General features: G+C 38.4%; 1 protein-coding gene across 1 annotated transcript in view; it reads left to right on the top strand.

The window, feature by feature from the left end:
• Positions 1–15,076, top strand: part of LOC106086226 (uncharacterized) — a 108,424-nt gene that overhangs the window by 3,884 nt on the left and 89,464 nt on the right. Inside the window, exon 2 of the mRNA XM_059361716.1 lies at positions 6,209–6,646. Within this exon, the coding sequence (XP_059217699.1) occupies positions 6,604–6,646 (43 nt within the window). The 5' untranslated portion in view covers positions 6,209–6,603. The remainder of the gene's footprint in view (positions 1–6,208; positions 6,647–15,076) is intronic.

The raw sequence follows: 15,076 nt of genomic DNA, 5'->3' as shown, positions 1-15,076 counted from the left end.
TGTGAGCCTTCTCTAAATGTGACATTTCCATTTCAGTTCCCTGTCCAAGGGACCAAGGTCAGTCCTAAGAATTTGACCTTGTCAGATATCGAAATCATTCTATTGAGGAAACGTGGTGCGTCAAATTGTCCCATTTTTGTCTTCCTCGTGAACAGGCTGATTGAGACCCCTGGTCACGCCCAGTTGTATGCCATCCGCATGACCCTATAAGCCCTTCTGCATAGCTTACCTTTGAACCCTACCGGATCCCTCCCTTTGAAAGTATTATTTAATCATGCGCGTAGCAGACGGGTTCATATCCCTTCTCAGTCAGCATTCGTAATAGGTCATTTATGGTGCTCAACCATAGCATGTGTATGTGTATCTCCTGGCACCCTAGGATTATTTTTTTTTTATGCAAAACTTCGCGCAGGGCAATCACCACCTACCTTCCCTTGACAGAGGCATGATGTTTGTATTTGAGCAGTTAGCTGAATGTCCTACTATTTATCATGGTATCCACAATACGTTCCATGGATTCCATTTTGAGTAGAAAGGAAGTAAGGTTTATAGGTCTGTAGGTTTTTGGTGTCGCATAACCTGCCTTGTCAGGCTTGGGTATAAATTACACCTTTGTCTCCTACCAGGCTTTCGGAGCATACGGAAGTCCCATGCACGCTATGGAAATAATAGCCAGATGGGGCGCCAGATATTCCATCAGGTCCGGGTGACTTAAATGGTTTGAAACTCCTCAAGGCTTCTTCTACCATAAATTCCGTAATGATAAGCCTTTGATAAACCTCATTATTCTAAGATTCACGTATCTCCGTCCTGTGAAAAATGCGTTTTCATCAAAAGCCTCAACATGTTTCCCGTTGTCTCTGTTCTCACTCACATGTCGTCCACTAACGTTTCATTTTGGACATGGGTTTTTGAGAGAAACTTTTGCATATTAGCGGCTTTGTTAAGGTTATCGAACTTGCGCTCCGATAATCATATTGTATTCCTTGAGCCCTGTGTAATACACATAAACTTCCGCTTTTTTACGAAGTACTCTGCCATTAGTCCCAATATTGCCAATCTTCCCGGTCATTCAGGGTTCTTCTTGAGCCGATTTCTTTTCTCGAAGATGACAACTATCTTCGAAAGACCGCGCCAATGCAGTCGCAATCCTGTTTACATTGTCGTCTATGTCTTCTACGCTTACACAAATTTACCTATCCTAGTCTTTCCAATCTTGAAACAGACTGCCTGGTTCCTTAGTATGCCACGCCTTTATTCTTAGCTAAATTTGTCACGTAGGCTTGATCAATGCCAACCACAAGGAGAGTTCCTTCCTCCTTCTGCTCCCTGTGGAAGACCTCCCATTTCTTCGTGATCAAACATTGGTTTTGCTTGCCTTAGAATCCCACCATGCGTTCCGTCGCGAATTTGCTGCCCCATTCCTTGATGAGGACCGTTGCTTTTGTATTCTGTGAGATGTCTATCATTCTTACCGACTCGAGCTTTGTGCCCTCCATAGATGTGTGGATACTTCCAATGAGCTTTTTGGCGGTATCAATACATTTTGCAGACATAAAGCCCAGCATAAAGATGTGCCCTCTATACTCGCAGCTCATCATTTGTATGGGTGGACCCTCTGCAAATTTGCCCATGAACATTCCATTAAGTGCAAACTTCTCACATATCAATGACTGCTGTTCGATTCAAGTTTTAAAGCTCTATGATAAGGACCTCCCTTTCATAGCCGAGTCCGAGCGGCGTGCCGCAATGCGACACCTCTTTGGGGAGAAGTTTTTACATGGCTGCCACACCATTTTTTTTAAATGTCGCCAGCATTAGAATGGGATAACCACCGCTGACAAATTTTTTCTGATGTTCTTGCCAGGGTTCGAAACCAGGCGTTTAGCGTCACAGGTGGACATGCTAACTCCTGTGCTACCGTGGCATCTTCAGAGTTCAACTACCAAATTTTCCATGAAAATCCCATTAAGGAATAGGGGTTACTTCTGAACATTCCATTAAGGAGCAGGGGATACTTCAGAGTTTCACACAAAGTCGAAAATCCCCTCGTTAACCAGATCATTCACTTGAGATCGACAATCTGTTTGAATGCTATCAGATGCACTGCTGATATCGATGACTGCATACGTCAGCTCGTCTCTATTGTGTTTCCCAGCCTCTCTGGGGTAAGAGGTCGGCTCCTAATCTTTCTCAGCGACCATTTTCCCCTTCCGTGATGAATGTGACATCTCTTTGGAAGTCCCAGTCCTCCACGAAGACTCGGGGACCGAGCGCGCTTCCTTCGTTTCGTTTCCGACTTTGTCTCCCTTCGCAGAAGACTGTCGGGAATTTCCATTGAGAAAGGGCTGGCTTGGTCTTCCTAGTGTACTTAAAGGCGGGGAGCTCTCTTTTTCAGCGTTTTAGCAGTGTTATGCTCTTTGGGAGATCCGATTCTCTTTCCAGCGTCCGTTGAAGTGCTTCGAATGTCAATTCTACCCCCACGATCATGCTGCACTTCCGCCGAATGGCGCTGTCGGTGCATACTCCTCTGTTTTCGTGCACCGGATCGCTTTCTCGGTCTTCTTGTGAGCTAAGCAAAGCCTTCACTCACTACTGCCGACATCCCGCTGTCTTCATCTCTGAATCAGAAATACCACCTTTACTTAAAGGCTGGGGACAGATTGCTCATCCCTCTGGTTTATCCGTCTCTTCCTAATTTTGCATGAAATGTTTTGTTGACTCCCAACAATTATGCCAAGTATGGTTTAAATAAGTTCATAACCTGATATAGCTCCCATATAAACCGATCTTCCGATTATATTTCAATTCATTCAGTGTTTTGTTATAATTTCCAACATTCATGCAAAGTATAACCTAACCTAGCTCTCATGAAAACCGTTCTTTTGATTAGCCTTCTACGACCCCTAGAAGCTTGAAGGTGTTAGGTTCCCACGGTTTGGCCCGGCCGAACTTAGCACGTTTGGTCTTTTATATCGATAAACAAAAGACTGAAGATACAAACTTGATTTTCTTCATGAAAGCCCCAGAGCTATGACAACAAGTTTGTGCCTTAAGTCTTTTGTTTAACATCCTTTTGGGTTTTTTTATTTAATCTCATTGATTTTTTAACACAAGTAAAAAAGAAGCCCATTTAGAAAAAAAGCAAAAATTTTAATGTTTGTACACAATTTTTTTTATATTTTTTTATTTTATTTCATTTTATTTTAATTTATTTTATTTTATTCTATTTTATTTTATTTAATTTAATTTTATTTTATTTTATTTTATTTTTTTTTATTTTATTTTATTTTATTTTATTTAATTTTATTTTATTTTATTATTTTATTTTATTTTATTTTATTTCATTTTATTTTATTTTATTTTATTTTATTTTATTTTAATTTATTTTATTTTATTTTATTTTATTTAAAAAAAAATGAACTTGGCCGAATAATAAGAAGACTGAGGACACAAACTTTTTCGATTTAAAGACTCCTTTAGTAATGGCTGAGATAACGAGTTTGTTTCTTAAGTCTTTTAGTTATTTTTTTCTAAATATTAATCGCATTGATTTTTTATCGAAAGGAGTAACATTTAACAAGTGAAAAGGCGTTAAGTTCGGCCGGGCCGAACTTTGGATACACACCATCGGGTATATATGTAAACCACCTTTCAACAAAATCATGTGAAAATTGCATTTCTTTTGTTCCGTAGCAGTTATATCGAAATATGATCCGATTTGGACCAAATACTAATAAGTACAAGTCATTGTTGAATTATGTATAGCAAACTATTAATCTTTTTAGTAGCTTTATCTAAAACTAAACCGATCAGAACCATATACAACATGGATATCGAAAAGCCTAACATAATTCAATGTATCAAATTTCAGTTAAGTCGGATTATAAATGCAGCTTTTTTGGGGCCAAGACTTTAAATCAAGATATCGGTCTATATGGCAGCTTTATGCAAATCTTGATCGATCTAGACCAAATTGCAGATGAATCACTGTTCCAAACTTCGGCGAAATTAGACAATAAATGCGCCTTTTATAGGCCCAAAACATAGAACCCAGAGATCGGTCTATATGGCAGCTATATCCAAACCTGGACCGATCTGTGCCATAATGCAGAAGTAGGTCAAGGGGCTTATCTTAACTCACCATTCCAAATTTCGGCAACATCGGACAATAAATGCGCCTTTTATGGGCCCAAAACCTTAAATCGAGAAATCGGTCTATATGGCAGCTATATCCAAATCTGATCGGCTCAGGTGCAAATTAAAGAAAGATGTCGAAGGGCCTAAGACAACTCACTGTCCCGAATTTCAGCAAAATCGGATAAAGAATGTGTCTTTTATGGGCCTAAGCCCTTAAATAGGTAGATCGGTCTATATGGCAGCTATATCCAAATCTGGACCGATCTGAATCAAGTTCACGGAGAATGTCTAAGGGCCTAACACATCTCTCTTTCCTAAATTGCAGCAAAATCGGATAATAAATGTGGCTTTTATGGGCCTAAGACCCTAAATCGGCGGATCGGTCTATATGTCAGCTATATCCAAATCTAGACCGATCTGAGCCAAATTCACGAAGGATGTCGAAGGGCCTAACACAACTCACTGTCGCATATTTCAGCAAAATCAGATAATAAATGTGGCTTTTATGGGCCTAAGACCCTAAATCGGAGGATCGGTCTATATGGCAGCTATATCCAAATCTAGACCGATCTGAGCCAAATTCACGGAGGAGGTCGAAGGGCCTAACACAACTCACTGTCTTAAATTTCGGATAATAAATGTGGCTTTTATGGGCCTAAGACCCTTAATTTGGCCGATCGACCGATGATATGGGGGCTATATCAAGATATAGTCCGATATAGCCCATCTTCGAACTTTACCTGCTTATGGACAAAAAAAGAATCTCTGCAAAGTTTCCGCTCAATATCTCTATTTTTGAAGCCTTAATCATGATTTCAACAGCAAGACGGGCCTAAGACCCTAAATCGGCCGATCGGTCTATATGGGAGCTATATCAAGATATAGTCCGATATAGCCCATCTTCGAACCTTACCTGCTTATGGACAAAAAAAGAATCTGTGCAAAGATTCAGCTCAATATCTCTATTTTTGAAGCCTTAATCGTGATTTCAACAGACAGACGGACTGACATGTCTATATCGTCTTAGATTTTTACGCTGATCGAGAATATATATACTTTAGAGAGTCGGAAATGGATATTTCGATGTGTTGTTAACGGAATGACAAAATGAATATACCCCCATCCTTCGGTGGTGGGTATAAAAACATTAACTTTTTATTTTATTATTTTTTTCTTTCGTTTTATTTCATTTTATTTTTTTATATTTTATTCCAATAAGGACCAGGGGCAAACTTCTCACTTATCATCAAGTGCTGTTCGATTCAAGTTTTTACTTATGATGATAAGGAGCCTCCTTTTATAGCTGAGTTCGAAGTGCGTGCCTCAGTGCGACACCTCTTTGGGGAGAAGTTTTTACATGGCAAAAATGTCAGATAAGCATCGCTAAAATTTTTTTCTGATGTTCTCGCCAGGATTCGAACCCTGGCGTCATAGGCGAACATGCTAACCTCTGCGCTACGGTAGCTTTCATTATTTTATTTTATTGTATTTATTTTATTTTATTTTTTGATGAAACTCTGTTGCAAAAATATTCACTAACCCCTTATGCCATACCGGCCAAACATAGAGTACACATACCCATAGACTTCATATGGAAAGAGAGAGTGTTAAGTTATTTTGTTTTTATGTGTGTACGCATACAACCGCAGACGCACATGCCAAAAGGCACTTTGCGTTTTTTTTTTGTATATGAACAACAACAATTAGCCGAAAAATTCCACACCGGTTCTGCGTGCATTTTGTGGGACAAATAAAAAATTGATTTTCTATAAAGAAAGAAAGAAAAAGAAAATAAATTAACATATCAATGGGCTTTGAAGTCAAGAAGAAGGTGAAGAAAACGTAAATAAGGCAAGCCCCAAAACGCCACTGGCTCAGAAAAAAAACTACTACTATGTAAAACAATAGGTCAAAAAAAAAAAAAAAAGAGGCACACGCATAATCACATCAAAATATTAAGTAATCTTTCTAGAAATTTGGACCATCTTTTTTTTTTTTGGATTTCATTCATAAATTATAAAGACAAAAACTAGACGACATCAATTCATAATAATTTCACTTTCAGCAGCAGGGCTTACGAGATCCGATTGAGTGAAAGAGAGTGAGAGATTGGCGCGCGCGCGTTTTATAGATATCAATTTCATGTGAAATTTTTAAATTGAAATGTTCATTTGAAAGGAAATTTGGCACGTATTTGTAACGGATCGTCTGAAACGCTCTAAAACGCATCAAAGCAAAGCATCATCCACAAAGAGAAAAAAATAATCATAAAATAAAAAAAAAAAACAAATCGAAATCGTTTAATTCAACAAAAGAGCAACAACAGTAATAAAGCAAAAAAAAAAAAAAAGAAATTACTTTGTCGTTTCTTTGAAGAGGAAACAAAACCACATTTATTTGCCGCTGCGGCTGCCACCAAGATAGTATAGTGCAACAACAATAAGACCTCACTACACCGCCAATATGAATTTCATTGTGATTGGCATGTTAATAATGCAAGCTGCAAGTGAGTAGTACAATAACTTTTGAATTTTTTACTTTTTCGTTAAATATTTTTATTACCAATATTATTTTAAATTATCATCATTTCATTTCATTTGTAAAAATACAATCATTACAAAAACACTGTACAAAGTTAGGTTTGGTAGTATTTTTGTTGAAATTGTAAATATATTTATGAGCTGATTGATTTATTTTTAATTCAATTGAATTAGGTTTGTTGTAATCGTATTTATTGTTATTTTTCTTCAAGATTATATTTCAGAAAAAATTAATATTTATTAAAACACAATAAGATTAACTAACTTCTTAACAAAACTTTAAACATATGAATTTTGCCAGAAATTCTTTAAAATCAAATATTGAAAAAAAATTGCTATAACAATGAAGTTATGGCGCAATTTTCCATCGAAACTTCCAATTCCATAGTTTTTGACAAAAAAAGAAAATCCCTTAAATTGCCCCCAAATGTGGAAATAAAGGGTGATTTTTTAGCTTTTATCTTTTTTCGGCAACACTGGTTTAAACAGCTCACGCACGTTTCGTGTTTTGTTTCACTGTCAAACATCTTCAGTTTGGTCTATAATATAACCATGAATCGTCTTACACACAAACAATGCTTGCCAATATTGAATTTTATTATTAAAATGCGTGCTCTGTTAAGATAGTTAATCGCGCGCTTCTTTTTGGCTCAATGTTTACGTAAATAAGCAGAATTGTCCATTTTGGAGTGAAGATCAGCGAAAAACATTGCAACAGCTATCAATGCAACCAGAAATAGTCACAGTTTGCTGGGGTTTATGGGCTGGTGGCATCATTGGACCGTACTTCTTCAAAGATGATGCCAATCCTAACGTAACTGTGAATGGTAAGCGCTATCGTGAGATTATGTTCAACTTTTTTTTTTTGCCTAAAATGTAAGAACTTGACTTGCATGTCATGTAGTGTCAACAAGGTGCCACATGCCACACAGCACGCGTAACAATGGACTTATTGAGAGGCGAGTTCGATGAACATTTTATTTCACGTTCGGGATCGGTCAGATGGCCGCCTAGTGTGATGATGTTAAATTTTTGTTTTTTGCCTAAAATGTAAGAGCTTGACTTGCATGTCATGTGGTGTCAACAAGGTGCCACATGCCACACAGCACGCGTAACAATGGACTTATTGAGAGGCGAGTTCGATGAACATTTTATTTAACGTTCGGGATCGGTCAGATGGCCGCCTAGTGTTGGCCGTTAAAACCGGCGTGATATAAGAAATGCCACAAAGTCTCATCATCTTCTCCATTTACCCTACACATGGTTCACAACCTAACCTGTATTAGTGCGCCCGTAGTCCTATGTGTCCTTCATTTCAGTATTTTCCTCACCGATGCGGACCTCTCCATGGTATTTTCGTTGTCCTACCGATCACCTTGAAAGAGTTAGGATTCACCAAGTCTACCGATGGCAGTCTTTTGTTCTTCATGGCCAGATCGTCTGCCCTTTTATTCCCCCTTACTGCGATATGGCCGAACTTCAAAGATGGCGTTAATCTCCTCACTCGCCGATGCGGATCTCTCCATGGGATTTTCGCTATCCTACCGATCACCTCGAAAGAGTTAGGATTCACCAAGTCTACCGATGGCAGTCTTTTGTCCTTCATGGCCAAATCGTCTGCCCTTTTATTCCCCCTTACTGCGATATGGCCGAACTTCAGAGTAGGCGTTAATCTCCTCACTCGCCGATGCGGATCTCTGCATAGGATTTTTGTTGTCTCACCGATCACCTCGAAAGAGTTAGGATTCACCAAGTCTACCGATGGCAGTCTTTTGTCCTTCATGGCCAAATCGTCTGCCCTTTTATTCCCCCTTACTGCGATATGGCCGAACTTCAGAGAAGGCGTTAATCTCCTTACATTCCAAGATCTCAACTTCCTAGTTGTTAAAGCCCTGATGTCCATCTTACTGTCTCGCTTTAATGCCACATCACGCCACGCATTCTATGATAACCCGGATCTCTGCCTGCAGGACCGTATAATGGTAAACCAGTCGGAAACAGGCCACAATAGCGCAGAGGTTAGCATGTCCACCCATGACACTGAACACCTGGGTTCGAATTCTGGCAAGAACACCGGAAAAAATTTTCAACGGTGGTTATCCCCTTCTAATGCTGGCGACATTTGTAAGCTACTTTGCCCCAAAAGGAGCTCTGATAGCATTCATTGATATGTGAGAAGTTTACCCTTGTTCTTTAAAGAAATGTTCATGGGCAAATTTGCTTTTATAGCCAGAAACATATCTCAGTAACTGCGTCCTCAATGTAGACTGCCAGACCCAATCTGTCTTCTTTACTTTGGTTGCCCATTGCAGAAAAATAATTAGTCTAGCCCAAGATAGAGTGGATTTTCAAACGCCTCGATCTTCTGCGTTTCTTCTCCAATCTCTGACACTCAGTTGTCTCTCTCCACTTTGTCGCTCCATAGGAGTTTTGGTTTTCCCCTTTTGCGTGTTCTATTATGGCCGCTTTTAAAAAACTTCTTTGCTGGAGCTTCTTCATCCATTCTGACAACATGACCTAGCTAACACAAGCGTTGTATTTTAATGCGTTTAACTGTGCTATCGTCGTCATTTCACTGTCAAACATCTTCTGTTTGGTGGAGACAAATATAGAGCCAGTTCTTAAACCTTATGCTGCCAACGGGCACGAATAGAGAGCCACGAAAGCCTTTTTTTCTCTACACTCCCTATTTGGATTTCCGTTGTTCCCACGCTGACCCTTGCATACTCCGTTGTTTGAAACCAGGCACCCTCCTACATTGCCAAAACAAGACCAACTTAGTCTTAGTGGCATTTATCCCTAAGCCTCACCCAGTAGCCCAAGAGGCCATGACTTAGACATTGCGAAAACAAGACCAACTCAGTCTTAGTGGCATTTATCCCTAAGCCGCACCCAGTAGCCCAAGAGGCCATGACTTAGACATTGCGAAAACAAGACCAACTCACTCTTAGTGGCATTTATCCCTAAGCCGCACCCAGTAGCCCAAGAGGCCATGACCCAGACAGCGGAGCTCAGAACCTCAGACAGAGTATCTAGGAATATCCGGTGCCAATGCATTATGGATGCAGACATTTGTTTCCAAATCTTTAAAAATTATTTACTTCTGCTGTAAACTGGAAAGATTCATTTTATTGAAGAGTTCTACGAAGCATTGCTCTTTTCCAACTCAAATTATTTTACACATAATTAGTACGTTGACGTTGACTCTTACGCTTATGCTTATATCGCTTAACTGCAAACTAATTTCACTTATCCGAACTATGTTTAAATGAATTGAACGGATAAGTGAAACCAAATTAATGTGTGTTCAGCATTTCACTTATTCGGTTTCCACTGTACGCAAATAACTCCTCTAAGATCCCCCATTTTACGAAGCATTGCTCTTTTCCAACTCAAATTATTTCACACATAATTAGTACGTTGACGTTGAATCTTACGCTTATGCTTATATCGCTTAACTGCAAACGAATTTCACTTATCCGAACTATGTTTAAATGAATTAAACGGATAAGTGACATCAAATTGATGTGTTTTTAGCATTTCACTTATTTGGTTTCCACTGTATGCAAATAACTCCTCTAAAATCCCCCATTAGTTTAGATATTTACATAATATCGAATCTTCTTATCATTACTCAATTCTTAGAGTCCAGCATCAAATCATCACCTGCTATTTAAATGAAACCAGTTACAATACCATGTTTTTGCTACTCAACCAAACTATGAGCCATATGCTGTATGCAATCGCCTTTACGTTGACAATTTATTCGGATGTAGTAACACCAACGACTCATTGGCATTTCCATCGAAAGACTAGCGACACTGCCTCTAAATGCTCTCTCAGCTGAATGACATCATAACAAATTTAACGCATCTATGAATTTGAAATTTATTTTTGTGGTGCTGTTGTCTGTCTGTCTGCAGCTAGATTTCCTTATATTCTAAGTGGACAATTAAATGAATTATGCTGAGGTTGGTTTCTGGGTTGTTTTCCCAATGTCTGCTGTTTCTATTTGTCAATTAAAAGAAAAAAACCTTAAGTACCTTAAATTTTGGATTTTGTTGTTAGACAAATAAAATAAATGCAGTGGTAATGAAGAACTTTGGGGAACCAATGGTTTTAAGGCAAGCAGTGGGGTAGGTGGGAAATGTATGGAGGAAGGGGTCTAAAGACAATTTTCATACACTATACCACTATGGGCTAACTAATAATACAAGACAGATAAAAGGTACAAGACCATTGTAGATTAGCTTAGGTTACGTAAGAGTGGCAGTTCTTTACAGACTCATTTAGATAATTTTTCGAAGTCGATTGTGATACCACGGTGGTGAAAGACCAAGACCTCTGGTGGGAATCAAACCCACGACTGCATTGGCAATCCGAGCACGCTATCTACTCGTTACGCTATCTACTCGTTAAGGTTACCCTTCACTTGGAAAGGCCCCATTAACATTGAGGATGTCAAAATATGCCGATTAAATATATAAAGGAGGAATGAATGTAGAACGAAAAAAGTGAGTTTTACTTGTCTTTTGCCGTTCTTAGAAGGAAAGTTAACTTAAATAGCCCCATTTTGTAATTAGAAATGTTCTAGACAATGTACTCATTAGTTGTGAAAGAGTTAGTGAAAAAGCAAGGCCTCTGGTGGGAATCCAAGACTGCACTGGCAATGCGAGCACGTCACCAACTCGGCTACCGGGCGTCTTTTAACGTAGTAACCATGTCTGAATAATAAAAGGTTACACATCACTTGCCGAAAACTAAAAGTGAGTATATGAAAATGTGCCGATTAACTATATAAACGAAGAATGAATGTAGAACGAGAAAAGTGAGTTTTACTTGTCTTTTGCCGTTCTTAGAAGGAAAGTAAGCTTAAAGAGCCCTGTTTTGTATTTAGAAATGTGCTCGACAATGTACTCACTTGTTGTGGGTATGTAGAGCACCTTAAACCATTTGACATATTTGGTTGATGACGATATAGGAGGGCTGGAAATAGCTATCCAAGCCATCCAAGCTATCCAAGTCAAATACTTTAACAACAACACACTGTTAGCTTACTTTTTAATAACTTTTTGCTATGATAATGAACTTGATGACATGTGCTGGACAATGTCTTGCATAAAATTCCTGAAGTGATTTGAAGACCCAATTAAAGAAATCACATACAGACAAATAAAAAAAAATTGAGATATCTGCATTCCATTTTTATACCCTCCACGAAAGGATGTATGTATACTAATTTCGTTATTTTGATTAAAACACATCATAATATTGATCTGAGCCCTAACTACTTGCCATTCTGATTAAGCCATATCCGGCCGTCTGTCTATCGGTCGAAAGCACGCTAACTTTCGACGGAGTAAATCTAGGCGCTTGAAATTTTGCACAAATACTTCCTATTAGTGTAGGTCAGCTGGGATTGTTAATGGGTCATATCGGTTCATGTTTTGATATAGCTAACATATAAACTGATCTCGGATCTTTATTTCTTGCGCCTGTAGAGGGCGCATTTCTTATCCGATTGGACTGAAATTTAGCAAGAAGTGATTTTTTCTGACTTACAATAAGTGCACCAAGAAGGGTCCAAATCGGTTCATAACTTGATATCGCTGCCATACAACCCAATTTCAGATCGTGATTTCTTGAGGCTCTCGAGGGCGCAGTTCTTTTAATATTTGACTGAAATTTCGCATGAGGGGTTTAGTTCTAACTTCCAATAACTGTGCTGTGCCATATAACCCAATTTCGGATCTTAATTTCTTGAGCCTCTAGAGGGCACAATTCGTATCCGATTGGACTGAAATTTAGCATGAAGTGATTTGTTCTGACTTTCAATAACTGCGCCCAGAAGGGTCCAAATCAGTTTATAATATGATATAGCTGCCATACAACCCAATTTCCGATCTTGATTTTTGAGCCTCTAGAGGGCGCAGTTCTTTTAAAATTTTGCTGAAATTTTGCATGAGGGGTTTAGTTCTAACTTCCAATATCTGTGCTTGGAATGGTTTAAATCGGTTCATTACCTGTTCACAACTCATATAAACCGAAATCGCTTTATATGGCAGCTATACCATATAAAGCGATTTCGGATCTTGACTTCTTAAACCTCTAGAGGACGCAATTCTTATCCGATTTGGCTGAAATTTGAGATGTTTTGTTTTATCTTCCAATTACTGTGCGTAGAATGGTTCAAATCGGTTCATTGTCTGATATAGCTGCCATATAACCCAATCTCGTTTCTTGAATTCTTGAGCCTCTAGAGGGCGCAGTTCTTATATGATTTGGCTGAAATTTCGCATGAGGTTTTTGGGTCCTTCTTCCAATAACTGTGCTTGGAATGCTTTAAATCGGTTCATAACCCATATGAACCGAAATCGGTTTATGTGACAGCTATACCAAAAGCTATAAAGCGATTTCGGATCTTGACTGTGCTTAGAATGGTTCAGATCGGTTTATAACCCGATATAGCAGCCATACAACCCAATCTCGGATCTTGCTTCTAGAGGACGCAGCTCTTATCCGATTTGGCTGAAATTTTGCATGAGGTGTTTAGTTATAACTTTCAATACTTGTGCTTAGAATGGCCTAAATCGGTTTATAACCTGATATAGGTGTCATACAAACCGATCTTGGATCTTGACTTCTTGAGCCTCTAGAGGGCGCAATACTTCTCCGATTTGGGTAAAATTTTGCATGAAGTGATTTGTTCTGACTTCCAATAACTGTACCTAGAATGATCAAAATCGGTTCATAACCCGATATAGCTGGCGTGTTAGCCGATGTCGGATCTTGACTTTTTGAGCCTTTTGGCTGAAATTTTGCATGAAGTATATTGTTATAATTTCCAACAACTGTGCCGAGAATGGTCTAAATTCTTATTCGATTTAACTGAAATTTTGCACAAGGTGTTTTGTATTGTCATCCAACAACAGTGCCGAACCGAATCGATTGATAACCTGATATAGCTGCCATATAAACCGATCTTCAATGTTGACTTCTTGAGCCTTTAGAAGCGGTCATTAGTCATTATCATCCGATTTGGCAGAAATGTTGCACATAAAGTTTTGCTATGCGTTCCAATGGGATCCAGGATGGATCGCAAGATTCGGCCCACCTGAATTTCACGCACTTTTACTATCTCAAATCTATCTAAGAAAGACACCCATTTTACTACGCCCCTGTTAACCTGCAAGTTTACTCAATTACCTTACTATGTGCGGTTTACACCATTCTGTTTTGCTATCGAAGCATTCATTTTTGGTAGTTTGATTTATTACCGGTCTTTCGTCTAGTGGTGTTATCTTTATGGATTCGTTTTCATTGTTGGTGGCTAAGTTTTCATTGCTTGCCATTGTCTTGCCAATTAATGTTGAGTTTAGATCAAATCAGTTTTGTGCAAGACTATAGGCCATTGTTTGGGGATAATCGAGTATTTAACACAAAAAAAAAAAAACTAAAATGCAGTGCTCCATGGTTTCCATCATTAAGAAATATGTAAGGAAGACTAGCCATTTGAACAAAAATTTTTCACATATCCAAAGTTGCGGGTTGGCAGATGATTCCTTCAAATCATTGTTGAATAAAAATTAATGAAATTATGTTACATAACAGCAGACATGCTATTTTTAGCAAATCACGAATCTGTGATGCTACCTCTTGCCTCCACCTATGGTAATTTATTTAATCCTTGAAAAACTGTTAAGACATGTTTTGTTCATTGAACAAGAGGCTAAGAAAAGAAGCACGTTTTTCTCAACTGTAGCCTGGGGTGAGATCCTACCATGATGAATATTTTAGCAGATGGTTTTGGAGTGATATGTTAAGCCTAAATGTTGAACATTTGCTTAGGGGCAAATATTTAAAAATTCAATATTAAACATTTTGGTGATGAAAGAATTGTACAAACGCAGTTTGATATTCGTATCACTTGCATGCAAAATTTTGGAAAAAGTCCATTAAAATCTAAAACAAATTAAATTTTGCGATGAAAAAGAAAAGTTCTTCTTAACTTCAATGACGTTGTCGACTAGTTCGCATAAAAAGAGTTAAATCGAACTTTTTGTTACAAAAATTCTTAAAAATAACAATTTTATACAAAAAAGAGAGAAGTTTAGGTTGTGTTGAGAGATACTTTTTGTTATCGTGGTGACAAAATTATCCCAAATCCCGGTTTGACAGGACATTCCGAGCGTAGATGCCAGCCATCAACTTTGTTGTACGAGTTGATCAAATTTAGGGGCCTGCCAAGAGGTCTTGCCGGTCCATCTAGGGTCGTGAAACACACAATCTTGCTAACACCTCGGCTCTAATTCATTCCAAATTTCAAAGAGATATCTCTACCCGTTCTCATACGGCATATGTTTTACTAGTTTTTTTCGATTTTCTTCCACCTTGGG

This window comes from Stomoxys calcitrans, chromosome 2 (genome assembly GCF_963082655.1).
Source record: "Stomoxys calcitrans chromosome 2, idStoCalc2.1, whole genome shotgun sequence".
In the NCBI taxonomy this organism is placed as follows: domain Eukaryota; kingdom Metazoa; phylum Arthropoda; class Insecta; order Diptera; family Muscidae; genus Stomoxys; species Stomoxys calcitrans.
The sequence above is the reverse complement of the archived record's forward strand: the minus strand, read 5'-3'. Positions and strand labels throughout refer to the sequence as shown.